Raw genomic sequence first — 27,886 nt, forward strand, 5'->3', positions numbered from 1 at the left:
AAGTGCAGCATGAGAAAATTCTTGCAGGATCACAGGGTGACAAGTAGAGAGGGAAACATTTACTATGTATACTGGCACTTGAGAATTCAGACGGCATACAAATATAATATAATCCAAATTCAGTCTTCCTAGGCAAGAAGAAAAGGCACCACGCATTTTGAATACTAACAGGAATAAAATCATCCAATCCTGTTTTCTCTAACAGATCATATACCAAACGAACTTCGTTTTCATGGTGTTTTATCATTTACTCTACATTACTAATATGGCCTCTTTTTTTTTTTTTTTTTGGAGGACGAAAAATAGCTCATCATCATTACTCCGAGTAATTGTCCCTTCGGCTGAAACACACACAATCCAGGAGACGATTTTCATCAACGAAGTGGGGATAGTGCCATCAATACTCAAATGTCCAAGCAAACAACGACTATATTTTTTTTTCCCTCAGTTTGTGGCCAAGTATTATTTTCAGACTCGCTCTGGCGCATTGAGACCAAGTCCACCTCTACAGTCTAGTCAAGGAAACATTTGTAAATTGATATGCAGATCCAAAAATCTGCTTAAATAGTACAGTTCTTGATGTTTCACGCAAATCAGGATAGAGAACCAAGTCTCATACATAATTGTTTCCAGCAAGTGTTACAATCTTTCTGATGATTATAAATTCTCAGCATGGTATCTCACCAATTGTCGAGAAAAATGATTTGTCACTCCACTCCGCAACAAAAACCAAGAGGAAAGTGCTGATAATGATGTTAGCAGCAGCTAAAATCCCAGCACCATTGCCTGACAACTCTGAAACTGCTAACTCGGCCCAAATACATGGCAGAGGCATTTCAATGGCAGGTTACTGAAACTGATTCATCCTCTGCTTTCAGACTGTTGGAGATAGAATTCAAAACTGAAACTACTAGCTGATATTTCGGGCTAATTGATTTGTTTAACATTGTGATATCATCTTTTCATTTTTAAATAGCTTACGTAGAGGAAAAGGTTATAGATAACCTATCTATAAACCTTATACACTGTATTCTTAAAGTATGTGGAATAATATACAACTCTCCCTCTTGTGAAACTCTTCTTCTTGTGCAATTCTACATGGTATTAGAGCTGCCTAAGCACGTTAATTGATCCTCTTCAAAATGTATGCCTCCTAATATTCCACAACTTCAACTACTTTTAAATCCAACCTTCCCATCTTCAACCCATCCTCCTCCATCAACCTCATTAAACTCAAACGTTTGAACTACCCAACATGGAAAGCCACCATGTTACCCTACCTCAAAGGTCAGAAGGTCTTCGACTATATAGATGGCACCATTCAACAGCCTGCTAAAACCATCACTGCCTCTGATGGTTCTACAATTCCCAACCCATCCTTTGCTAATTGGGAAACCCAGGATAATCTTATCCTTACCTGCATCGATTCTTCTCTTTCAGATGAGGTGCTGGCACAGATTACTCATTATAGCACCTCCACCGAAGTTTGGATAGCTCTAAGCACTGCCTTTGCATCAGAGTCTCGTGCTAAAACAATACAAGTTCACTCTCAACTCTCTACTCTGTGGAAAGGAAGTCAAACCATAAGTGATTATTTCATGACAATCAAATGTCTCACAGACAAGTTGGATATTACTGGACAACCTTTTATGTGTGATGTGTGTGATGATACATCACGTATTTACTTATTGCTCTTGGTTCAGAGTATGACTCTCTTGTTTCCATGGTCACTCACCATGATACCTTTTTCACCTTGGAAGAGTCTTATTTTATGCTACTGATGTGTGAGGCATGTACTCAACACAATAATCAAACTTTATCCTTGCCCCCGGCCTTAGCCAATATTGCCACCCGGCATTCATCAACTCCCAGAGGCAGGGGTGTGGTCAATTCAATGGCAATCATGGAGGTGGTCATGGCTAAATGGTATGTGTAATTTTGTTCTGAAGAATTGTTGCTAGCTAAATGGCTCGCCATTTTAACCATTTGATCAACACTCGCTATATATAGCGAGTATTTTAGCACTCTCTATTCAGTTAGGGATGCAATAACAGGAAGAATAAGTGTTAGTGGGAAAGAGAAGAGAGGAAAAATTACTCCTCATCCTCTGTTTCTGTACACTTCCAATCTAAATCTTGGGTTTTCTTTTTATATGATTTGATTTGGGTTTAAGCTAAATATCCTCCTCCATTTCTTCATGCTTATGAGGATGTAGTAACCCCTAACATCATAGAGTCACTTGGTGTATGTGCTGGGATTTACCCTTTCAACTTTCGAGTAATGGTTCCTTTATGGGTAAGCCTTCAGTATTCTTCTTCATAATTTCTTTATGTCCATGCATATCAGGATGCTTGCCGTTTCTTAAGACAAAGATGTAACTTAAATTTTGTTGTTAAGATGAAAGGACGTAATTATCTGGGCCAAATTCGAGCTTCATCTTGAAATTGACCATGTTTCACGAATGTACAAAGGCTTTTTTTTTTGTGGAGAAAATATTGATTTAAACACAGTTCTTCAGTAAGCTTATAGGTTAATAAGAGTTCATAGGTTGCATATAATATTTGTCGCCAGTTGAAGGAATTTAAACACAAATCATATTCTGATAATAATACAAAGAAGTGTCGTTTTTCTTAAATCTTCTATTTTACTAGGAAGACATGTTTTGTTGTAGATGTACTCTCATAAAATATCTGGGATGTGGTTTCTTATTTCCTTCAAACGATTAGATATGAACAAATTACAATGAGAAAGAATGCATGGAATCTTAGGCATGAGTTTACTTGATTATTTCCCCTTATGTTATTGTGTGGTAGGAAAAAACAGCCCCACAATCATCCAAGCCGTACATAATTCCAGAACCACACAGAAAGAAGTGGGGAAAGAAGAGACAACACATCGTCAGAAAAAAAGGACCTGCCATACCAGTAAAGAGTCCCTAAAGCGCGAGCAACAACAAACAACAAGAAGATAGAAAAGCTGCAACCTGAAGCTAGCTGAGAAAACATGTGAGAATATACAGAGTTAAGAAACATGCAACCCAAATAAGCAAAAACAAAATAAACATGAAGATGCTAACCAGACAAAGAAAGAAAACTAACATAGTAAACAAAACAACTGAGCAAAGAGAAAAATAAACCTGAAAAATCCCCTAACAGACACCAGAGAAGAAACCAAGAACCACAAGCATAACCTAACCGATAGCAGAGAAGATTAGAATGAGCAAATAAACAAAGTAGAAGTAAAAGGGACCCGAAAACATAAATCAAACAATCAAAAGGCACACTATCAACGAAGGCAATAAAAAAAAAAGGACAAAAAACGAAGAGAAGAACAGAAACTTGAGAGAGACAGAGGTTAACTTGTAACAGAGAACCCAAATAAAATATACCCTCCCCAAAGTAAACACACAATGACAATAATGATGCGTTTGTGAACTTCGTTTATTTATCTTGTTTACTGTTGCACCAAGACTTTCAAGGATTATAGTCGCACCACCTGCCTGTCACGTCTGTGAGGGATTGACGAAAATCAATGGCTGGACCTCTTGCAAGCTCCATTAAGAAAAGGCAACGATTGTCAGCCTCCGCTTGAAGGTCAGATCAATATAAAGTAAAGAAAATGGGCTTCGTGGGCCACCATGGAACCAGTAATTATAAGTGGGTTAGGCATTATTATTATTTTACAAGGATTCAATCTCTCAAAAAAAAGAGAAAGAAACCACACACAAATTCACCATATTTTTGGCAATGATGATACCCATTGAAAATGGGAGCACACAAGTATTTAACCTTTTAAATTATTATTTATTAATATTCAAATAAACTCAATTCTAAATACACGAATACGAGGGAGATTATAAGATAAAGACAAACTTAAATTATCATTTTAGTTAAGTAAGAATCTTAAACACAAATCATTTTAATTTAGAAAACATTTTCTCAAGGAATCATTCTTCTACCTCAACAGTGAAAGGAATGAAGGAGAAAAAAAATGACCTTGGCGAAGAGAGCAGGAGAACATTCACATTAGGTCATTGGATTGCATGACAACAAAGAAATTATGACCACTGTAATTTTGATTTGAGGTTGAACTTTAGGTTGTGGTCCATAAGCAGTAAATTTGTTATGATTTTTGTTTTTTTACGTAAAGCTGATTTGATAACATCGATCATCTAACTGCAAAAAAAAACAAGAAATAGTGGGAGGTTGGGCATTGAAGAGACGATCAAATTGCGGTGGAGCACTGCTGTACTGGGATCGTCTTCGATAGCGTAGATGAATTAAAGGTGGTGGGGTGGTTATAAGTTGCCTAATAATTTGGTGGATTGGGTCGGGATGGGAATTTAATGATTTGGTGGTGCCAGCTGGACATCACTTATTACAACGTTAAGAGATAATGCTGCCTGAGGGAGGTTAGGGTCCGGTGGTGACCTGGTTTTTAGCCCAAAGACCTATAACTCTCTTATGTGTAGGGGGGATTCAGCTTGACATTTACAAGTTTAAAATAAATTTAAAATCTAATTATAGTGTATTGGGTTTTTTTTTTTGTTAGAATAATAGTAATGTATGAGGTTGGAGCACCAGAGAACTTGCTGTACGATGTTATTAATTCCTTTAATGGAATCAACCGCACAAAAAAAAATTTTATATGGTTTTATATTTTGAAAGCATTTTAAAAGAAAAATAAATTTTTTTTATTTTTTTTGTTTCAAATTAATAATTTTTGTATATATCTTCATGTCATTTTAATATTACTGATATTAAAAATAATTTTTAAAAATATAAAAAATATATTATTTTAATATTTTTTTAAATAAAAAATATTTTAAAAAACAACTATAATCATACTTTCAAATCACAGCTAAAAATTTGAATATCAAATATTGGCTCTCATAGTGACTTTTGCATTGTTTTTCCTGCCAATATTTAAAAAAAAAATTAAATTAATATTTATTTTAATATTTTTTATTATTTTAAAAACAATCATTATTACATTTCCAAACAAATAATAATTAAACATAATTAAAACTAATAGCAGAATAAAAGTAATTATAACCTCATGAAAAGTTATTTCAATTATGAAACACTTGGTGATACACGAATCTTGATTCAATAACTCCAAAGGAAATCAACCTTCTTCTTAATTTTGCTGGAAAACCGATTAAAAAGAGAGAACCATCAAATGCTGAACTCAAAGCAAAAACTGTCACCAGCACTCGTACAACTGAATATCAACACGAAGCCTGAAATAAACTTCACCCTCGAATGCATCAGTCATCAATGTGGCTATTCCTCGAGCCATGAAGAAGTCTCCAGTACCACCAATCACTGAAACATCCCTAGTCTTGTTCATCAATGGATCAGCCCCGGCAAAGTTTATGCTTCCTTTATGCTCAGTGGAGTTAAAAACGAAAGAGAAACCTAGCCAGGCAGTGAAGATTTCTTTCTTGTCATACACATAAATCCCTTGGGCACGACCTACTGGGGCCGAGTGTAGGTTGTTGTCTAAGGTAATGGGGTCATCAAAAACAACCAAATCACCAAAATGGTTTTGGTTAGCCAATATGGTCTTGTTGCCCCAAGCTGGTGCCCCCACAATTGCCGCGGTTGCGTTCCCGGAGTTCTTGCCATTGTAAATAATGTCATGGAAATAGAAGACTAATCTTTTGCATGGTTTATGAACTCGAGATTTTCTGCTAGGGAAAGCAGAGGATTTAGAGAGCAAGAAGAGAAGGAAGAGAGCTAAAATTAGTCTTTTAGCTTCCATTGGCTAAAAGTACGGAGAGTATGAGCGCCTAAAGGAGATGGGAGGAGGCTAGATGCTCAGTCTCCTTATATAGGAGAGCCTGGTTATTGATTTTGGCATAAAGTATGCACTAAAGCTTCTCTTTGAAGACATTGTTGGTGCACTGGCGTTGTTAACTCTACCAGATCAAGAATAATCTGCTTTATTCTCTTCGAACAACTCCTCTTAATCTGTTGACTTCAAACCTACGATAGAGATCATGATTGGATGCACATGCGCTGGGGGACTCGGTTACCTACTGTTAGAGGAATATTTATGAAAAAAGATGGACAGTGTTAGGAAATTAATCTTTTTTTATTATTATTAATGTGATTGTCCGGGCGAGTTTGCGCATACCTCGACTAATTTTACAGGCCCTGGAATTAATGACCATATAAGTTTCTAGTAACTATCTTATTGACAAATACGGATCTCGAACTTAAAATTACAGGGGGAGTAAATCTCTTAATCCTCTTACTACTGGGTCACTTACTAGATACTTATGAAGAAATTAATCTTGATTTGAAATTAAGTGGTGTAAGATTTTTAATGCAAGATCAAAACCATTAATATAGCATTATATTAGGCTGTAGCACCATAGTAAATCACACCCAGGAAGGGAATCTGGTAAGGAGAGACTAAATAGATACATTACGTTTTAAAGAGATATTTAATTATACATATATCCAAGTCTGGTATGTTTGTGTGTATTTATTTGTATATTTCTATAGCCTATTTCTCGCTTCATTTATTTCATTAACTGAAATCATAAGCAACCGTGTATTAAATCAGAAAACCACCTCGAGTTATTATAAAAACAAGATTAAGAGAGTTTCAATAGCTAAACGAAGGATCATGCCTCAAATCAAATGCTTTATGGCCAAATATCAATTCAATTTGATGAGTGATGGCAAGATTTTGTTTCTTCTACAGAATTGTAAGATCATTTAATTTGGTATTATTAATCATAATTATCATTGGTGAGGCGGTGCTCTTCTTTTTGTTTATCCTTTTAATAAATAATAATAACAATAATAAATTTAATATTAACAAAAACTAAAATAGAAAGTGAACTCATTGACTATTATGGATTGCTACAATCTTGTGTTTTAATATATACTTTATTTTATTATTATAGATATTTGAGTCAGTTTGTGTTTGTTTTAATTAATTTCACGATCCCTGAAATTAAAATATTATAATTTAAAATTTTAAGGATATAGTTATTGATATACAAGCAATATAAATATAGGACGGATTAAAAACTCGTTAGGTTCTTAATTTTTAATATTTAATTCTTACATATTTAATTAATTTTATAAATTCTGGGTGTACACGTGTCGTTCTCTTAATAATAACGGTTTTCTAATACTGGATCGCCTAATTGAAGCCGTGTGGTCCACCTAATGTTTACGGTGGAGATGGACATAGAGTATAAAATCTCCACATTTCAATACTGGATCATAGTTCAATCTATATCAAAATTATATAAAAGGATGAAAATGACCAAAAGTCCAAAGTGGGAGGATTAACAATGATCTTTTTACCTATACCTCCATGTTATAGATGGAAACTAGTTAGATGACCCGCACGATGCCGCGGGTCAATTGTTTTTTGCATAAAAATATAAAAAAAAAAACTTAAGATTTAAAAGTGTTAAGTCTTTCTACAAAACTATACCCAAGAATCTTGGGTTTGGCTGCAATGCCTAACCCAAAAGTAATATTTATAATATTAATGACAATATTAAATTTGCATGATTTAAGTTTAAGTGGATTTGGCTGCAATACCAAATTCAATAACCTTGGATGTGGGTCTGGCTACAAGGTCGTATTATAAAAGTGTGTGATAATTAAATAGGTTAAGTAAAAAAAAACATAGAAAAAAAACCAACATGAAGAAAATAACTAATGAAAAAACAGAAAAAAAATCTAAATTAACCAGGTTAACTCGTCAAACATTGGATTCATGTCGTAAAAGTTTGATAACTAAATAGAAAAAAAAATTTGACGGGTTAACCCAAAATTAACTGGGTTAACCCGTCAAACCCGGGATTCGTGTCATGAAAGTTTGATAACTAAATAGAAAAAAATTTAACATTAACAAACTAAAATAAACAAAAAAAATTAATTAAAAAGAAAAAAAACAAAAACAAACAAAAGACATCAGCCTTTTCACTGTGGACTGCATTGTGCAGTCCACGGTCAAAGGCATAAAAAATTTAAAAAAGAAAAAAACTAACTGGGTTAACAAAAAAAAAAACCTATAGGAAGAAAAAAACTAATGAAGAAAAAAATAATATATAAATTAACTAGGTAACCTGTCAAACTTGAGATCCGTGTCATGAAAGTATGATAACTAAATAGAAAGAATTTTAACATCAACAAACTAAATTAAAAAAAATTAATTAAAAAGAAAAAAACAAAGAAGAAAAAAACTATACGAAGAAAAAAACTAATGAAGAAAAAAAATTGAATTAACTGGACTAACCCGTCAGACATAAGATCCGTGTCATGAAAGTCTTATAACTAAATAGAAAAAAATTTAACATAAACAAACCAAATTAAAAGAAAAAAATTAATTAAAAAGTAAAAAAATAAAAATAAACAAAACGCATCAGCTTTTTCATTGTGTACTGTACTGTACAATATAGAGTCAAAGGCATAAAAAGAGCAAAAAAAATAGCATCAGTTGATAACTAAATAGAAAAAAAAATAATATTAATAAACTAAATTAAAAAAATATTAATTAAAAATAAAAAGAAAAAAAACCTATAAGAAGAAAAAACTAATGAAGAAAAAGGGGAAAAAATCTAAATTAATTGGATTAACCTGTCAAACCTGAGATCCGTGTCATGAAAGTCTAATAACTAAATATCAAAAAATTTAATATCAAAAAAATTAATTAAAAAAAAAAAGAAAGCATCAGCCTTTTCACCATGTACTGTACTGTGCAATCCACAGTGAAAGTCATAAAAAGAAAAAACTAAAGACATTAGTCTTTTCATTTGAACTGCATACAATATTAAAAGATAAAATTGAAAAAAAAACTAATTAAAAAAATCTGAATCAACTGGGTTAACTTGTCAAATCAAGTTAACCCATTAAACCTAGAATTCTTGTTATGAAAGTATGACAACTAAATAGAAAACAAATTTAATATTAATGAACTAAATTAAAAAAAAGATTAATTAAAAGGAAAAAAAACAAAGAGAAAAAAAACCGACAGGAGGAAAAAAAAACTAATGAAGGAAAAAAAATCTGAATCAACTGGGTTAACCCGTCAAACCAGGTTAACTCATCAAATCTGGGATCCATGTCATAAAATTCTGATAATTAAATAAAAAATTTTAATATTAAAAAAGTAAATTAAAAATAATAATTAAAAAAACAAAAAAAAACTAAAGGCATAAGCTTTTTTATTATAGACTGCACAGTGCAGTTCACGTTGAAAAGCTTGAAAAGGAAAAGAAAAGGAACAAAAAAACAAAAGCATACCCATGGGTTAATTTTTTTTTCTTGCATAAAAAATATAAAAAATGCTAAGATCTAAGAGTGCTAGGTCTTTCTGCAAGGACATACCCAAAAGCCTTGGGTCTAATTGCAATATTTGACCTAAGAGTAATATTTATAATATTAATAATAATACTAAACTTACTTGACTCAAGTTTAAGTGAGTCTAACTGCAACATTAGACTCAAGAGCCTTGGATGTGGGTCTGGCTGTAAGGTCATGTCATAAAAGTGCGATAATTAAATAGATTAATGAAAAAAACAAAGAAAAAAAAACTACATGAAAAAAGAAACTAGTGAAGAAAAAAAATATATGAAATAACTGGGTAAGCCCTTCAAACCAGGTTAACCCATCAAAGATGAGATTCACGTCATGAAAGTTTGATAACTAAATAGAAAAAAAAATTTGACATGTTAACCCAAAATTAACTCGGTTAACCCGTGAAACTAGATTAACCCGTCAAACTCGGGATATGTTTCATGAAAGTCTAATAATTAAATAAAAAAAAATTTAATACTAACAAACTAAACTAAATGAAAAAAATGAAAAAAATTAATTAAAAAGAAAAAAACAAAAAAAACGTCAGGTTACCTTGTCAAACCAGGTTAACCCGTTAAACTTGAGATTCGTGTCATGAAAGTCTGATAGTTAAATAAAAAAAATTAACATTAAAAAAAATAATAAAATAAAATGGACGGGTTAACCTAGAATTAACTGGCTTAACCTGTAAAACCAGGTTAACTCATCAAACCTATGATATGTATCATGAAAGTCTGATAACTAAATAGAAAGAAATTTAACATTAACAAACTAAAGTAAACGAAAAAAATTAATTAAAAGAAAAAAAACTCAGGGTTAACTCATCAAACTAGGTTAACCTGTTAAACCGGTGATCCGTGTCATGAAAGTCTAATAACTAAATAAAAAAAATTAACATTAACAAAAGAAAAAAATGGACGGGTTAACCCAGAATTAATTGGGTTAACCCGTGAAATCAAGTTAACCCGTGAAACTTGAGATATGTGTCATGAAAGTTTGATAACTAAATAGAAAGAAATTTAACATTAACAAACTAAAGTAAATGAAAAAAAATTAATTAAAAAAAAAAAAAAAAATTATGGGTTAACTCATTAAACCAAGTTAACCTGTTAAAATTGGGATCGGTGTGATGAAAGTCTGATAATTAAATAAAAAATTTAATATTAACAAACTAAATAAAACAAAAAATTTTATTAAAAGGAAAAAAAAACAAAGAAAGAAACAAAAAAATGAAAGACATAAAAAAAACAGCTTAAGAAAAAGACAATTCAAAAAATAAAAAAACAGAAACAAAAAAGAGACAGCTCAGCATTTCACTGTGTATTGGCATAGTGAAAAGATGAGCAGTTTTAATTTATTAGATAATAGATATCAACAACTAGGTTTTTTCGATATTACCTATCAATTAATAAATTTAAATATTTATATTTTATCAATTGTGTAAGGGTATTGATTATTTAACTATTATTTATTATTTAACATAACATAAAATTATATATATATATATTGAATTAGATCTGGATGGATTTCAAATTGGGTTTAATAATATCTATATCTTATTATTTATTTGATGGTGAGATTGGTATAATTAAAAAATAAAAATAGAGGAATTTGTGACGATTTTTTGCCATATCATTTCAGACCTCCATGTGGGCCTATATATATAATTTTTAAAGGGTGAGATTTGAGGTGTTTTTGTGGTAAAAAAAGGGATGACTGGGATGGAGGTATTTCAGCCATCACAGGCAGTGTTATTGGAAAAAAAGGAGGGAAAGGTTAGCAAATGTCTCAGCAGACAACTTGTTGTTTGTCTTCACCAAAACGTACTATGTGTCGTCTGAAATGCTCAACAAGCCCAGTGCAGGCACCGTGGGTCATGTCCGTCATTTCACTTTATTATTATTATTAATTAATTTTCTTTACTTTGTTTTCAGCATCTATTATTATATATTTGTTTTATAAAGAATAAAAAAAATTTGTTCCTTGTTTTGTTTTTCTCTTCCTCTCCACACCTTTTTCTTCTTCTAATTCTTTATTAATTTAATTTTCTTCATTTCGTTTTAATTTTTCCGTTCTCCATTTCTTAAACGTATTTAAAGAAAAAATATTATGTTTTTTTGTAATTTTCTTATGAATCACAACAACAGAATTATTTTAAAATGAAACTGATAAAATAATAAGATTTTAATTTTATCTCCAACTGCCCATAAGAAATTATGATATAAAAACACACGTGGATCTTCATTATTAAATTCAAATCACAAATGTATTTTTTTGGGAGTTTAGGGTTTTTTCACATAAAATGCATTTAAAACAATATTATATTAAATAAAAACAAAATAAAATAAAATAAAATGTCATTTCACCATTAGCAACATGTGAATATATTCTAAGGTAGCGTTTGATTACAATCTCAGGACAATAAAGACAAATATATAATTATATATAGTAGTGGTGTATAAGACAAAATGAACACTTTTATATCTTATTTAGTTGATGGTAAACAAAACAAAATAAAATATTAAAAATTACATTTAATCCTTAATATCAATTACTGTCAAACTTATATAATTTAAAAAATAATTAGATATCATTTTTTAAAAAAGTTTATGTTGAGTGTTCAAATTAATAATAGTATAATAACCTTAATTATAGAATCTAGAGTGACTGGTAGGTCGATCCATGACTCGACTGACCTAGGGTTTGATTGGTTTGGGTTTAAAACAAAATAGATGAGGGATTAAATTGGCCTAACATGGTTAAAAGTTTGAATCAACCCACGATCTAGTTAACGTGGAGTAAAACCTGCTCAAAATCTGGGTAGAAAACATATTGTTTTTTTTTAAAAAAAAATTTTGGTCAAAATGATGTTGTTTTAATTTAAAAAAAAAAGAATTAGGTTAACCTAGGTTAATCCTTCTGATTAGTAACCTAAACTTGTCTCGGGTCGAGTTTTAATAACTGATATATAATAACTATTTTTATCTTTTCAATTAAACATGTATTGTCCCAACTATTTTTATTTTTTTATCCTGAAATAATAATCAAATGAGCATGTGTTTGAAATGAATTAATGATAATGGCAAAGGGATAAACAACAATTCAATATTCATTCAATAAAAGATATATAAAAAAATATGTATGGCTTTCTGATTATATATGAAGCTCGGAGGAATTATTAATGATTTTGTTGATAATAGAACTGCATGGAACCTCCAAAACTTCCTAGCTATAAATTAAGTAGTGAAAATGAAATGAATTAAACAGTGCAAGGATATAACTTAAAAATAATGTCTTATTCAATGAGAAGGGACTGCAACAAAAGCATAACCAGAATTTTCACTCAATCTTGACAAATCATATGTGTGATACTTTTTTTACCAACATTCATAGAATTTGATGTCAACTCGGAGCCTGAAATACACCTCGCCTTCAAATGCGTCGGTGGCTATGGTAGCAATTCCCCTGTGCATAAAGAAATCCCCAGTGCCTCCGACCACGGATATATCTCTAGTCTTTACCATAATTGGGTCAGCTCCGATGAAGTTTATGGTGCCATGGTGGTCTGTGGAATTGAGGACAAAAGAAAAGCCCAGCCAGGCAGTGAAGGTGTTTTTGGTATCATAAATATACATGCCTTGTGCCCTACCGACTGGCGGTGAATGAAGATTGTTGTCAAGGGTAATGGGATCATCAAAAACTGCAATGTTGCCAAAATGGAACTGGCTTGCTAAGATGGTTAAGTTGGCGCCTTCCGGCGCCGCCACAATCGCTGAGGTTGCATTGGCAGCGTTCTGGCCATTGTAAATAATGTCATGAAAGTATAGGACTAATTCCTTGCACGGTTTGTACTGCTTCTTCTTCCCCGGATGGGCTGAAGACGCAACAAGAAACGTAAAGAAACAGAGAAGAATACAGGTTGCTCTCATTTTTTTCCCTGGTGAAGATAGTCGTGGGAGAAATGAAGAAAGATGAGCAAAAACAAGATTTAGACGAATGAGCTAGTGCTGAAGCTAAAGCTAGAACTTGTGACTTGTGAGTAATTACCTCTCTACTCCTCCTTATATAATGACCACATTTTGGATCTAATGTGGAATCTCATCGATTAAAAAAAAAGGCTGAAAAAATTTCAACAAATCTTGTTAATAAATGGTCCGTGGATTTCTTTTTCTTTTTTTTTTTAATTCTGAATTGGGTTTGTCTTCACTCTTCACAGAACTGCTTAACTGGCTACCTACTACACACCCTTTTCATTAATTTTTCTTTTCAAGTTTGTTTCCTCTGGCGACTTATATTTCACTTCCAAATAGTATCATGGATACTGCCAGAATGCACCTGAAGGCTGTAAAGCGTTATTCCCTCTGCGCCTATGTTATTCGACTAGCAAATGCCAAAGTCACCGATGATTCGAATCAATTTAATTTAAAATTTTAATTTATTAAATTAAATTTTAAGTTATAATTTATATTATTTTTTAATATATTAATTCAACCCAAAAAAATTTAAGTTAAATTGATTCTTTGACATGGTGTCAGCGTTTTGATGATCAAACAGTCACGAGTTCGAATCTCATTATTTCTATTTATTTGATAAAAATTAAACACAAAATAATACGAGTCTATGCAAATTTCAAGTTTAAAGAGCTTTTACTTGGAAGAATATATTAGAAAATTATATAAATTATATTTTAAAATCTCATTTAACTGCTTAAATTATTGAATTGAGATGAATATTTGATAAAAAATTATACAACTTTGATAATATTTGTCTGCAAGAGTACAAATTCAATAAGCCTGACAGAAAAAATCAAAGGGTATGCCTAAGATGAAATTGACATGTTAAATCGTAAATTGTATTGAATTTAGGATTTTCTCAGTTCAAAAGGAGAGGGGTGGCTATCCAACTCGAAGCTCAAGGACTCAAATGAGTACTCTCTGTACGTAGTTCATTAATTTTGAGAATCTCAGACTCAAAATAGCTTGGTTGGACTCGGAGTAGAAAGTGGATTGCCTGTTTTGTGATTTTCAGTTCTTGACAAATTAAACGTAAAAAGAAAAAAGAAAAGGAAAAGCATCAGAGGGACTTGGCTTGGAATCTTTGAGCGTGCTAAAAGACATGCGCCACTTGTTCCCCTGTTCCTCTCCTACTGAACAGGCTAAAGTGGACAGATCATCTGGGTGGTAGAAAATCCTTCTCCAGCTAATTAAATCCGTAGAAGAGCCATCTATCTCTCTAGGACTGATAAGCAAGTTTATTTATTTACTGATAATAATCAATTGAGATATAATTTAGTACAGAGTAATCTAGAGAAAGTATTACTATTAGATTGTCATCGAGCAAATACGATGGGCAAAATAAACGAATCAATGACTTTCATTGCTTATAATAAAGAAACAAAAAAAAAATCAATGGGGTTTTCACTCTTAATGTAAAGAGAGAAATAATAAAAAAAATATTAATTTGACTTTTTAATGATTGTTTTACGTGCTCGAAGAAGCATAGGTCTAGGCTGGCTGCCATGGTTGGAGCGGAAGTGTTGGATTTTTCCGTGCTTTTGACTTGGAGTGATCGGGAGTGTGAGTGTATTCGACATTATTTTAAAATATTTTTTAAAAGTATATTTATTTGAAAAGAATATTAAATTTATAAAAAAAATATTCAGAAGTGTCACGATATCGCATCGATTCCCAAAGGGGCAGGCCCTTGGAAAAAAGGCCATCATCACCACCTGCTTTTACTTATTTAGTCATTAGACAATAAACATTAGCTGATAAAAAAAGTAAAAAGAAGGGAAACATTACTTATCCACCGATTCTTAATTTGGTGCCTACATTCAAATATTTTCACTTACATCCCCTAAAGTATCATATATTTCTCAAGTGACTTCTTTCCATTCCATGCCCGCTGAGTCTGTATTTGAAAGTGTGATTGTTATTATTTTTTAAAATATTTTTTATTATAAAAAATATCAAAATAATATTTTTTTATTTTAAAAAAATTATTTTTAATATCAACGCATCACAATAATTAAAAAATATTAAAAAAATATTAATTTAAAACAAAGAAAAAAATAAAAAATTTCAATTAGGGATGGAGATGCTAAAAGTAATTTAGACATTAAAAAAGGTTTTTATGGCTAGAGTCTGTTCAGCCAATTCAATCCGTATAGCTTGATAATAAACTCAGCGTCCAAGACATGACCGCATATTCTTGAATAAAAAATAACATCTGACGGTGGATATTGTACAGGAAAACGCACTTGTCGTGGCCCCACGTGTGACTCTTTTATCAACCCTAATGTATATTCTAATCAATTCTGGTGGATGATTGGTTGGGTTGGTGTTGATTTTTATTATTTAAGTGGTTTTTATGGATTAAGAGAAAATTGAACAATTTGTTTGGTCATGGTAAGTGATATCTTCGCATGACTTACTCTTTATTACATTATATTATATATAAAATTAAAAAATTATTTCACGAGCCATACTAGTTATCACTGGAAAAGATAGGGTTAGATAACATTTTTATATTTTCATTAGTATGATTACTTCATTATCATTGAAAGACAAAAAATAGCAATAAACTTGGGTCAATGAGCCTTTTTCTTTGACTTATTTTTTACACAATTAAGTTACTTTATTATTTTTTGAAATAAAAAAAATATTTTTAACTTATGAATTCTTTTGTCTTTTATATTTAGCTATTTGGTAGTGTTGAGTTATCATTAAGTGTATTAAGATAATTTGATAAATAAATAAAAAATAAAAACAATGAATGAACAATAATTCTTGCCTTTAGAAGATACGTGTCATCCAATGGCCAAAACCCACCTTTCAAAGCAACGATCAAAGAGTCTCGACGCCCCCACCACTTAAAAGCAGTGCATGTTGTATAATTGTGACCAATTTTTGGTACATGTGGATTGATTTTTTTTTCCTCTTTCCTACTTGATTTTCATATTAGCATTCCAAACAATCAAACCAGCCCCTCATGTTATTATCTTTAAGATTTGATCCTTATTCTCTTGAATATGTTTTTTTTATTAAGAATAATTAATGAAATTAAATATTTTTTCAATTTCATTCCCTATAGAATTTTTTTCATCTTTCAAATTTAATTCTCATTCTTTTGATTAGTATTTTTTTTATTTAAAATGATTTTTGAATTTTTTTACACTTTAATCCTTGCTATTTTTTTCCTATCAAATATAACATTTATTTTATTGCTATTTTTTACCTTGCAAGATTCTTTAGACTAATTTTTTTTATTGTTTCATCCTACAATATTTAATTAGCCAAACCTAGCTTTCAAGGGTATTAAAAGTCTTTTTACATGGTCCATTTGTTTTTGTCAAATTGACCAAGGAAAAATATATTTTGTCCCATTTTAATTGTATAGTAAAACAACCACAATATACTTAGAAGCAAAAAAATTAAACCTGGCATCAAGGGGTATTTTTGTATTTTTATTGTCATAACCTAATTTTTGACCCTTTTAATAATGATAAAAAAATAATGATGATGAAAAATAAGTAAAATGAAATAAATGAATAATGAATTAAAATTTGGGTTAAGGGTAACATGATTGGAAGTTTTTAGATTTAATTAAACTTTGGAATTAATCTAATTAATCCAATCAAAGATTTAATTGGAGAATTGATAAGTTTTGAGAATTAATTGAGCTTGAAATTAATTTAATTAATCCAATCAAGAGTTTAATTGGAAAATTGATAAGTTTTGAGACTAAATTAAGCTTAGAATTAATTTAATTAATCAAATAAAGGATTTAATTGGATAATTGATAAGTTTTGAGACTTAATTGAGTTTGAAATTAATTTAATTAATGAAATCAAGGACTTAATTAAAGAAATATCAAAGTTTGGGGTTTAATTGGGGTCCAAATTACACAAATTAAAATCCAAGGACTAGCTTGAAAATGGCGCCAAAATTCAGGGGTTCAATTCCAATTTAACTAGGGGCTTAGTTGCAAAACTTTCAAACATTCAAGGGTCAAAATGCAAATGGCCATTTCACATCTCAGAACGGCGCCGTTTCAAGGGACACTGTTCATCTTCTTCAAACAAGAAACGGACACCGCACGATCCTCATTCCCTCGTTACTTCTGCAAACGGTCGGTCACCTCATTATTTGGAGGTGACCGCATGGCATTCTCTGGCTCTATAAAAGCCAGAGAAAGGCCATGCACGCAAAGAAAAAAAAAGAGGGCAGAACCGAGCGAAAAAAAGAGGAGAGGGGGCATAACCGAAAAGCCACTGGTGATCACAGAACCTGGGGAGACAAAAAAAAGAGCCACGAACTGCAGAGAACAAAGAACGCAAGAATCGAAGAGAGAACCGAGAAACCAGAAGAGAAAAGCAGAACTGGAGGAGAAGACAGACGCAAACCAGCCGAACAGAGAAAAACAGGGGAAGCACACAGGGGGATGAAGAAAAAATGAAGACTGGGAACTAACACAGAAAAACAGAGGAAAAATGAAACCCACGGACGAAGAACAAAGAAAAAACAGATACAGAGAGAGAGAGGGAGAGAATCCTGAGAGCAGAAGAAAGCAAGAGATAAAGCGGAAGAAGGGAGAGGACGTTGCTCGGCCAGGTCGTCACCAGAATTTCCATCTTCGGTCTTCAAGGTGCAGGTCAGTAGCACAGAGGACGTTGCTCGGCCAGATCGTCACCAGATTTATCATCTTCGATCTTCAAGGTCCAGGTCAGTAGCACTCTTCTTCCCTCATCTTTCCTTTTAAATTACACTAGCACTGTTGCCAGCATGCATGAGTAATTCACGCATGCTAGGCAACAGTGTCCGGGCTGGCTTGGTCCAGCCCAGTCTCCAATGGGCTGGTCCAGCCCACCCTAAAAAAATAAAAATAAATAAAAAAACAGAAAAGTAGAAAAATAAAAAATGTGTATGCATAAATAAAAATAATAAAAATTTATTGGTTTATTCATTGACGTCAGAGTCAGGAATAAAAATACCAGTTTAAATTTATATTATTTTTATTTATTGTATTTTATTTTATTTAGCTATAAAATAAAAAAATATATGTTCATGAGTAAAAATATAATTTTTTTATGTAAATATTCACTGGCGCCAGAGTCAGGAATACTATAAGTAAATTATCACAGCATAAACTAATAAATATTTAGCAATTTAAGACAAAACCAACAACGCAGTTTGCCTCAGGCAGAACGTTTAAGGGGTGATAATATCTTCCTTTTTACATAACCAATCCCGAACCATAGAATCTCTGATGACCAGTTAGGATTCCTAATCACCATAATACTAGTTGGCGACTCCTTAAACAACACATTTTCCTCTAAAAGAACAAGATGTCAGATATTTATTCTTTTTCCACAATTCAAGGATTATTTTTGTGGGCCGCCATGATGTCGGGTGTGACATTTATAATGTTTTTTTGTTATTATAATTTAAGCTGAGGAAGAATTTGGTATTTTTAAAAATATAAAAAATAATAAAGAATTAAAATGCATAATGAAATGATAAAAATACCTTTAGAATAAAAATATTCTAAACCTTTAAATAAAAAGCATTTTTGGCTTTTAAAATTAAAATTAAGATTGGTATTTTGGCTTTTAAATTGATAAAATACCTTTAGAATAAAAAAATTCCAAACCTTTAAATAAAAACGTGAGCATAAAACATGTTTTTTTTAATAAAAATCTTTTTGGTTAAAACGATGTTATTTTGATCTTTTTAAAAAATTAAATTAATCCAAGTTGATCCTCCCAACTAACGACCTTAGCTTTGCCTCGGGTTGGGTTTTAATAATTACTAATAAATATTTTTATCTTTACATGCTTTAATTAAAAGATTTTGAAATCAAGATTTTTTTTATAGAGATATTATAAAATAATAAATATTGTCTTTAAAAACATGTTATTTTTGTATCACCTGTTTTAAAAGTATAAAAAATCATTCTAATATTATCTTAGTAACAAATTTATTTTTGTATCTCTATTTTTATCCTTATTTTTTTAATTAAATATATTTTTGTCCCTACTATTTCTGTTTATTCTATCTTGAATTAATAATCAAATCATATCTAAGAGCATGTTTTGAAAACGGTTAATAAAATGGCAAAGGGATAAACAACAATTCAATATTCTCATTCAATAAAAGATATATGTGTGTGTGTGTTTCTTTCTGATTATATATGAAGCTCTAACAAAAGGGGAGTAATGGTCTGATATGATTAATTTTATAAGCTATGTATTATAAGATATCTGTGCATATTTTGATAATTTTGTAAATAAGTCAATTTATTATATTCACATTGCACCTCCTTGTCTTAGTGTGTACGTGTATGTTTTATATTGGTTATTGAGTGGTGAGAAACACATGCTTTATTATATCAATTTCCAGGTATTAGTATGCACGATCCTGAGTTAAGAGTTCTACAATTACGACAAGTTATTATTATCTTATTATCATTGATTTTAAATTGATTTTTGTGAATATGAATAATTGTTGTCACTATTAATTAAATTTTGTTTCTAATTAAAGTTCATGCTCCAAGGTTGCTTGGACCGATTAAGGTCCTCAAAATGAAGCTTGGAGGAGTTATTAATGATTTTGTTGATAATAGAACTGCATGGCACCTCCAAAATTTCCTAGCTACGAAGGAGTTAAAATGAAATGAATTAGGAATACTGTTTACATTTTGAATTTTTTTATTAAAAAATATTTTTTTATATTTTTAAATCGTTTTAATATATTAATATCAAAAATATCTATTTTTTAAAAATATATATTATTTTAATAAATTTATAAAAAAAATTATTTTAAACCATAACCTTTATTACAATTCCAAATAACACAGGAATATAACTTCAAATTAAATAATGTCTTATTCAATGAGAAGGGACCACAACAGAGGCATAACCCGAATTTTCACTCAATCTTGAACAAATCGTATGTGTGATGCTTTTTACCAGCATTCATAGAATTTGATGTCAACTCGGAGCCTGAAATACACATCGCCTTCATAGGCGTCGGTGGCTATGGTAGCAATTCCCCTGTGCATAAAGAAATCCCCAGTGCCTCCAACCACGGATATATCTCTAGTCTTTAGCGTAGTTGGGTCAGCTCCGATGAAGTTTATGGTGCCGTGGTGGTCAGTGGAATTGAGGACAAAAGAAAAGCCCAGCAAGGCAGTGAAGGTGTTTTTGGTATCATAAATATACATGCCTTGTGCCCTACCGACTGGCGGCGAATGAAGATTGTTGTCAAGGGTAATGGGATCATCAAAAACTGCAATGTTGCCAAAATGGAACTGGCTTGCTAAGATGGTTAAGTTGGCGCCTTCCGGCGCCGCCACAATCGCTGAGGTTGCATTGGCAGCGTTCTGGCCATTGTAAATAATGTCATGAAAGTATAGGACTAATTCCTTGCACGGTTTGTACTGCTTCTTCTTCCCCGGATGGGCTGAAGACGCAACAAGAAACGTAAAGAAACAGAGAAGAATACAGGTTGCTCTCATTTTTTTCCCTGGTGAAGATAGTCCTGGGAGAAATGAAGAAAGATGAGCAAAAACAAGATTTAGACGAATGAGCTAGTGCTGAAGCTAAAGCTAGAACTTGTGACTTGTGAGTAATTACCTCTCTACTCCTCCTTATATAATGGCCACATTTTGGATCTAATGTGGAATCTCATCAATTAAAAAAAAAAGGCTGAAAAAATTTCAACAAAATCTTGTTAATAAATGGTCCGTGGATTTCTTTTTTTTTATTATTCTGAATTGGATTTGTCTTCACAGAACTGCTTAATTGGCTACCTACTACACACCATTTTCATCAATGGCTTTCATTGCTTATAATAAAGGAACAAAAAAAATTTCAATGGGGTTTTTACTCATAGACATCTTCAAGGGATATGCTAAATGTAAAGAAAAAAAATATTAATTTAACTTTTCAATGATAAAATGCTAAATGAAATATTAAAATATAATTTCTGTTACAAGAATATTATTTCGACATATTTTACAAAAATATTAAAATCTTACAAAATAATATTTATTGTAATTTTTTTTCCATTAGTTTTTTTTCTTTGATTTATTTTAAATTTATATTTTTTCGATTAGCTTCTTATGATATTATTCTGGTCTCGTGACCCGTATCATGGGTTTAGAGAGTTTATCTGAATTGATTCAGATTGTTTTTTTCTTTGTATTTTTGAATTGAATGCTTTTTAATTTCATCCTTTAATATTGAGTTGATCGAGAATTATTCGGGTTGTTTTTAGATCCGTCAAGTTAACTAGATTATATTGATTTGTTAAAATAATTGTGTATTAAATATATTAAAATATAGTTGACTCTTTTAAATAACTTTTTATAAAAATAAAAAACTATATTTATATTATTAAAAAAATTTGCTACCAATTTGATGTTTCTAAATAGCATGTTCTGCTCTTATTATCTACAAAAATAGCAAATACCAATCCTGCCACGGGAGTAAAAAATTCACTCGTGAAAAGCTGAGAAGTTGTACTTGAGAAAAAGAAGAAGAAGCATAGGTCGAGGCTGGCTGCCATGGTTGGAGCGGAAGTGTTGGATTTTTCTAAGCCGTGCTCTTGATTTGGAGTGATTGGGAGTGTGAGTGTATTCGAAATGATTTTTAAATATTTTAAAAAGTATATTTATATGAAAATAATATTAAATTTATACTTTTTATTGTTTTTATATTAGGTCAAAAGTAAGAAAAATATATTTTAAAAACCACCTTACATAATAATAATAAAAAAAAACAATAAAAGACGTCATACTAGTTGAGAATTGTCATGATACTTGATGTCGCCTTGATACCAAGCCCTTGGAAAAAAGGTCATCATCACCACCTGCCTTTACTTGTTTAATTAGACAATAAACATTAGCTGATAAAAAAAGATGGGAAACATTACTTATCCACCGATTCTTAATTTGTTGTGGCCCCACGTGTGACTCATTTATCAACCCTAATGAATATTCTAATCAATTTTGGTGGATGATTGGTGTTAATTTGTATTATTTAAGTGGTGGTTCATTCCTGTTTATTATTGCATTTCTAAAACGTTTTTAAAAAAAAATTAAAAACTTTTTTTTATTTTTTTCTTCAAATTAATATTTTTTTGATATTTTTAAATTATTTTAATGCGCTGATATCAAAAATAATTTTTAAAAAATAAAAAAATATAACCTTTATACTTTTCTACATAAAAAATATTTTAAAAAATAACCACAGTAACATTCCCAACAAACATTTTAAAAAAATTGAATAATTTATTTGTTCATGGTAAGTGATATCCCCACATGACTTAATCTTTATTACATTATATTAAATATAAAATTAAAAGAGATCAATTCTACTTATTTGTCCTTTGATACGGTGGATGATTGGTTAGGGTTGGTTTTCATTTGTATTATTTAAGTGGTGGTTCATTCTTGTTTATTGTTATATTTTTAAAACATTTTCCAAAAACTTTTAAAACTTTTATTTATTTTTTTCTTCAAATTAAAATTTTTTTTAGTGTTTTTAAATTATTTTAATACGCTGATATTAAAAATAATTTTAAAAAAATAAAAAAATATATAATTTTTATATTTTTCTAAGTAAAAAATACTTCGAAAAATAACCATAATTACATTTTTCAACAGACCTTTAAAAAAAATTGAATAATTTATTTGGTCATGGTAAGTGATATCTTCGCATGACTTAATCTTTATTACATTATATTATATATAAAATTAAAAAAGATCAATTCTACTTATTTGTCCTTTGATATCAAATCCATCGAGCTAGATCTCACGGATAGAAAAGTTTATTTCACGAGCCATATAAGCCATTACAAGAAAAGATAGAGTTAGATAACATTTTTATATTTTCATTAGTAAGATTACTTCATTATCATTGAAAGAAAAAAAAAAACTTTGGGTCAATGAGCCTTTTTCTATGACTTAATTTTTACACAATTCAGTTACCTCATTATTTTTTGAAATAAAAAAAATTATCTTTAACTTATGAATTTTTTTATCTTTTACATTTGCCTATTTGGTGGTTTTAGGGTATCATTAGGTGCAGTAAAGTAATTTGATAAATAAAAAAATTAAAAATAAATAAACAGTAATTGTTACCTTTAAAAGATATGTGTGTGTCATCTAGTGGTTAAAACCTAGCTTCCAAGGCAACGATCAAAGAGTCTCAGCGCTCCCTCCACTTAAAAGCAGTGCATGTTGAATATGGATTGATTTTTTTTTCTTTTTCCTACTCGATTTTCATATTGACCTTCCAAACAATCAAACCAGCCCCTCATGTTATTATCTTTAAGATTTGATCCTTATTTTCTTGAATATCTTTTTTTATTAAGAATAATTAATGAAATTAAATATTTTTTTCAATTTCTTCCCTTATAGATTTTTTTTCATCTTTTAAATTTGATTGTCATTCTTTTGATTAATATTTTTTTTTATTTAAGATGATTTTTGAATTTTTTTGCACTTTAATCCCTGCTATTTTTTTCCTATCAAATATAATATTTATTTTATTTCTATTTTTTTACCTTGCAAGATTCTTTAGACTGCTTTTTTTTTTCATCTTACAATATTTAATTGGTCAGGTGTTTAGCTTTTTAGTTGAGTTTAGATCTAAAATTTTATGGCATGTAGGTTTAAGAGATTAACCCGAGTTTACGAAATTCACTCAAGCTTTTTTTTTTTTCTCACTTTTTAAAGCTTTTTCTTTCGGTTTCATCCTACAATATTTATTTTTTTTTAATTTGCTTTCTATGAGTTTCTTAATCATTTTAAAAATAACACAAGTTGCCTCGGGATAATTGTTTTTTGCTATTTTAGAGTTAGCTTTTTTAAAGGAACCTTTTTCTCTAAATCAAATTAATTGATTTCATCATCCAACATTTAAATCTTCAAGTGTTGAGCTTCTTAGTTGAGTCTAAGTCGAGAATTTAATAATTGCGAATTTGAAAGTTTAACCTAGATTTACAAGGTTCACTCGGGTTTGTTTGGTTTTTTTTTTAAGTTTTTTTTTTCTGATTTTATCCTCCAACACACTTTTTATTTGTTTTTTATAAGATTTATTTATTTATTTAAAATAGCAAATATTTTGTTAATTTTTTTATGAGATTTTTTTTTTCAAAGTAACAAGGGTTATCTTAGATTTTCATATGACTATTCAGAACCTTTATTTTTTGCTAGCCTAGCTACATCACAAATGCAGTTTGAAATGTCACATTACCGCATAGACAAATGAACACTTCAATATTACTACATGGTCAAGTTACAATTAACTAAATGACACTAAAAATTCACATAAAATATTAGGGTGATTTTTGTCATACCTTAGCTCGGTTACCGTTCAAGTATTATAATGATTAAAAAAACCTAATTGGCCTTGAAAAATTACTCAAGCTCCAAATTCAAAATTCATTGGTATTTTTTATTGGAGCAGTGTAATAACCACTTTGCCCCTTCACCCAAAAAAACTCAAACCTAACTTTCTAGGGCATAAAAATTCTTTTTACATGGTCCATTTGTTTTTTCTGAATTGACCAGAGACAAATATATTTTTTTTCATTTAAATTGCATCGTAAAACAACTAAAATATCATTGTAAGCAAAAAAAAATATTAAACCTAACATCAAATGGTATTTTTGTATTTTCATAATAGTTTTTTGTTATTATAATTTAAGTTAATGGACAATTTGGTATTTGCATAAATATAAAAAATAATAAACAATTAAAATGTATAGTAAAATGACAAGAATAACCTTAGAATAAAAAATTATAAACCTTTAGACAAGGGGCATTTTCAGCCTTTAAAGGTTTTGTTTTGTAATTATAATGTCAACTCAGGAAAAATTCCATATTTTTTTAATAAAAAAAGGACGTGTGCATTTAGTGCACCCGGAGGCGCATAAAAGGTATTTGTGCCCTTCAAGCGGCACATGTAGCGTTTCCTGACATCAAAAAATACATTTCCATCATATCGTTAGAAGTGTCGTCGTGTCCTCTTTCTATTGACCAACAGACCATTTTTTTATCCTTCTCTCTCCTTCCTTAAGAATTACAACTTTTTCCTTTTGATTGTTGGTATTTCAATTTTAATCCCTAATCTTTTTATTTTTAATTTTTGGTATTGATCCTTTTGTAAAAATTTTAGTGGTTTTCAGTTTCATCTTTCAATTCAAATTGAAAGTATCCTAGTTTTCAATTTGGTTCTTATTATTTTAATTTCTAATTTTTTTCTTGGCTTTTTTGTAAAATTTATTATTTTTTTCAATTTCATCTTTTAATTACAACAATGTTATTTTATGTCAGTTTTGATCCTCATTCTTTTTTTTTCTTTTTCCTTTTAATAAATTGATTTTTTTTATTTTCACCCTTCAATTAAATAAAAAAATTTATTTTTATTTTTATTTTGATCCTCATTCTTTTAATTACTTTTTAATATATATATATAATTGAAATTATATTTTCAATTTCATTCTTGAATATATGATTAATTGAGAATTAGACTTTATGATTTTTCTAAATTGAGTGTTTTGGATCTAATAACTCACACAAATTTAAAAAGCTAACTTGAGTTTTTTAATAAAAAAGGATAAAAAAAAAACAAAAAAAGAACAGTCACTAATGGGTCACACCCACAAGCTTGACCTTAATAAAAAAAGGTTAGGCACACCTACTTTTTTAATTTTTACCTTAGAAGCGAACGACTTGCCATCTAGTCTTGTTTTTCTTTTTTTCTTTTTTTTTGTATGCAAGAGGCGACTCGTTACCTACTAGGTTATTGCCTAGAATTTTTCCACCATTGTGGTGCCCAAGAAAATCAATGGGGGTCTCTTTTGTTTTCTAGATTATAGGTTTAAGAAATTAATCCGGGTTTATGAATTTCACCAGGGCTTTTTTTTCCCTTTTTTTTAAGCTTTTTTTTGTTTCATCTTATAACATTTTGTTTTTTTTTTAATTTGCTTTCTATTGGTTTCTCAATCATTTTAAAAATAACACAAGTTGCCTCAAGATTTAGCTTTTTTAAAGGAATTTTATCTTTAAATTAAATTAATTGATTTCATCCTCCAACATTTAAATCTTCAAGTGTTGAGCTTTTGGGTTGAGTCCGAGTCGAGAATTTAATGGTTGCAAGTTTGAAAGTTTAACCCGGGTTTACAAGGTTTGCTCGGGCTTGCTTGGTTTTTTTCTTTCTTTTTTTAAGTTCATTTTTTTCTGATTTCACCCTCCAACACTCTTTTTATTCACTTTCTATAAGATTTATTTGTCTTTTTAAAATAGCAAGGGTTGCCCCAGGTTTTTTTTTCTTTTCAGTCTTTGTTATATTTAGCTTTTTTAAAAGCAATTTTGTTTTTTAATTAAATTAAATTTATTAATTTTATCCTCCAACACTTAATTGATAAGGTGTTGAGCCTCTTAGTTGAGTTTAGGTCTATAATCAAGGTTCACTACAACTTGCTTGGTTTTTTTCTTTTTTCTTAAGCTTTTTTTTTTCATTCACCAATATTTTGTTAATATTGTTTATTAGCTTTTTATGAAATTTTTTTATTTTAAAAGTAAGAAGGGCTAACTCAAATTTCTATATGACTATTTAGAACCTTTAATTTCTGCTAGCCTAGCTACATCACAAATGTAATTTGAAATTTGACATTATCGCATTGACAAATGAACACTTAAATAATACTATATGGTCAAGTTACAATTAACTCAATGACACTAAAAATTCACCTAAATATTAGGGTGATTTATGTCATATCTTAGCTTGGTGTTATCATTCAAGTATTATAATAATTAACAAAACTTAATTGGACTTGAAAAATTATTGTAGCTCCATATCCATTAGTGTTGTTCATTGGAACAATGTAATAACCACTTTAATCATTTACCTAAAAAACTCAAATCTAGCTTTCAAGGGTATTAAAAATCTTTTTACATAGTCCGTTTGTTTTTTTCAAATTGACCAAGGAAAAAATTATTTTATCCCATTTTAATTGCATAGTAAAACAACCACAATATTCTTATAAGCAAAAAAAAAAAATTAAACCTGGCATCAAAAGATATTTTTTGTATTTTTATAATATTTTTTGTTATTATAATTTAAGCTGAGGAACAATTTGGTATTTTTATAAATATAAAAAATAATAAATAATTAAAATATATAATGAAATGATAAAAATACCTTTAGAATAAAAAAAATTCTAAAACCTTAAATAAGAAGCATTTTTGGCTTTAAAATTTTATTTTTTTTATAACCAGAACAAGAAAAATTCTGTATTTGGTTTAATAAAAACAAAGGACATGTGCATTTAGGGCACCCGGCGGCACGTGGGACTATAAAACTCAAACTCTAACACTGACTTGTTACTGCAAAATTCTAACTCTAACACTATCAGAGTTCTTGCAAACCTCCTATGGACTATAAACTTTGAGCTGATGTTGAACTCTAACGAAATGACCACATGTTATATGCATCTTGCTTATTTAAGCAGCCCTTGCTGTAAATTTTAATAGGTCTA

The 27,886-nt window shown here is 30.0% G+C and overlaps 3 protein-coding genes across 3 annotated transcripts; all 3 read right to left on the bottom strand.

The window, feature by feature from the left end:
- Nucleotides 1–5,045: 5,045 nt before the first annotated feature.
- Nucleotides 5,046–5,815, bottom strand: LOC133697487 (dirigent protein-like). Its single transcript, XM_062120078.1, has one exon. The coding sequence runs from the start codon at nucleotides 5,764–5,766 to the stop codon at nucleotides 5,206–5,208; it is 561 nt and encodes a 186-aa protein (XP_061976062.1). The 5' UTR covers nucleotides 5,767–5,815; the 3' UTR covers nucleotides 5,046–5,205.
- Nucleotides 5,816–12,612: 6,797 nt separating this feature from the next.
- On the bottom strand, nucleotides 12,613–13,395 carry LOC133680505 (disease resistance response protein 206-like). The gene has a single exon (XM_062103496.1). The coding sequence runs from the start codon at nucleotides 13,262–13,264 to the stop codon at nucleotides 12,713–12,715; it is 552 nt and encodes a 183-aa protein (XP_061959480.1). The 5' UTR covers nucleotides 13,265–13,395; the 3' UTR covers nucleotides 12,613–12,712.
- Nucleotides 13,396–20,197: 6,802 nt separating this feature from the next.
- LOC133680908 (disease resistance response protein 206-like) lies at nucleotides 20,198–20,971 on the bottom strand. Its single transcript, XM_062103934.1, has one exon. It carries the CDS (start codon nucleotides 20,850–20,852, stop codon nucleotides 20,301–20,303), a length of 552 nt encoding a protein of 183 aa, XP_061959918.1. The 5' UTR covers nucleotides 20,853–20,971; the 3' UTR covers nucleotides 20,198–20,300.
- Between the last annotated feature and the right edge of the window lie 6,915 nt (nucleotides 20,972–27,886).

The sequence above is a fragment of the Populus nigra genome, chromosome 1 (genome assembly GCF_951802175.1).
Source record: "Populus nigra chromosome 1, ddPopNigr1.1, whole genome shotgun sequence".
NCBI lineage: Eukaryota > Viridiplantae > Streptophyta > Magnoliopsida > Malpighiales > Salicaceae > Populus > Populus nigra.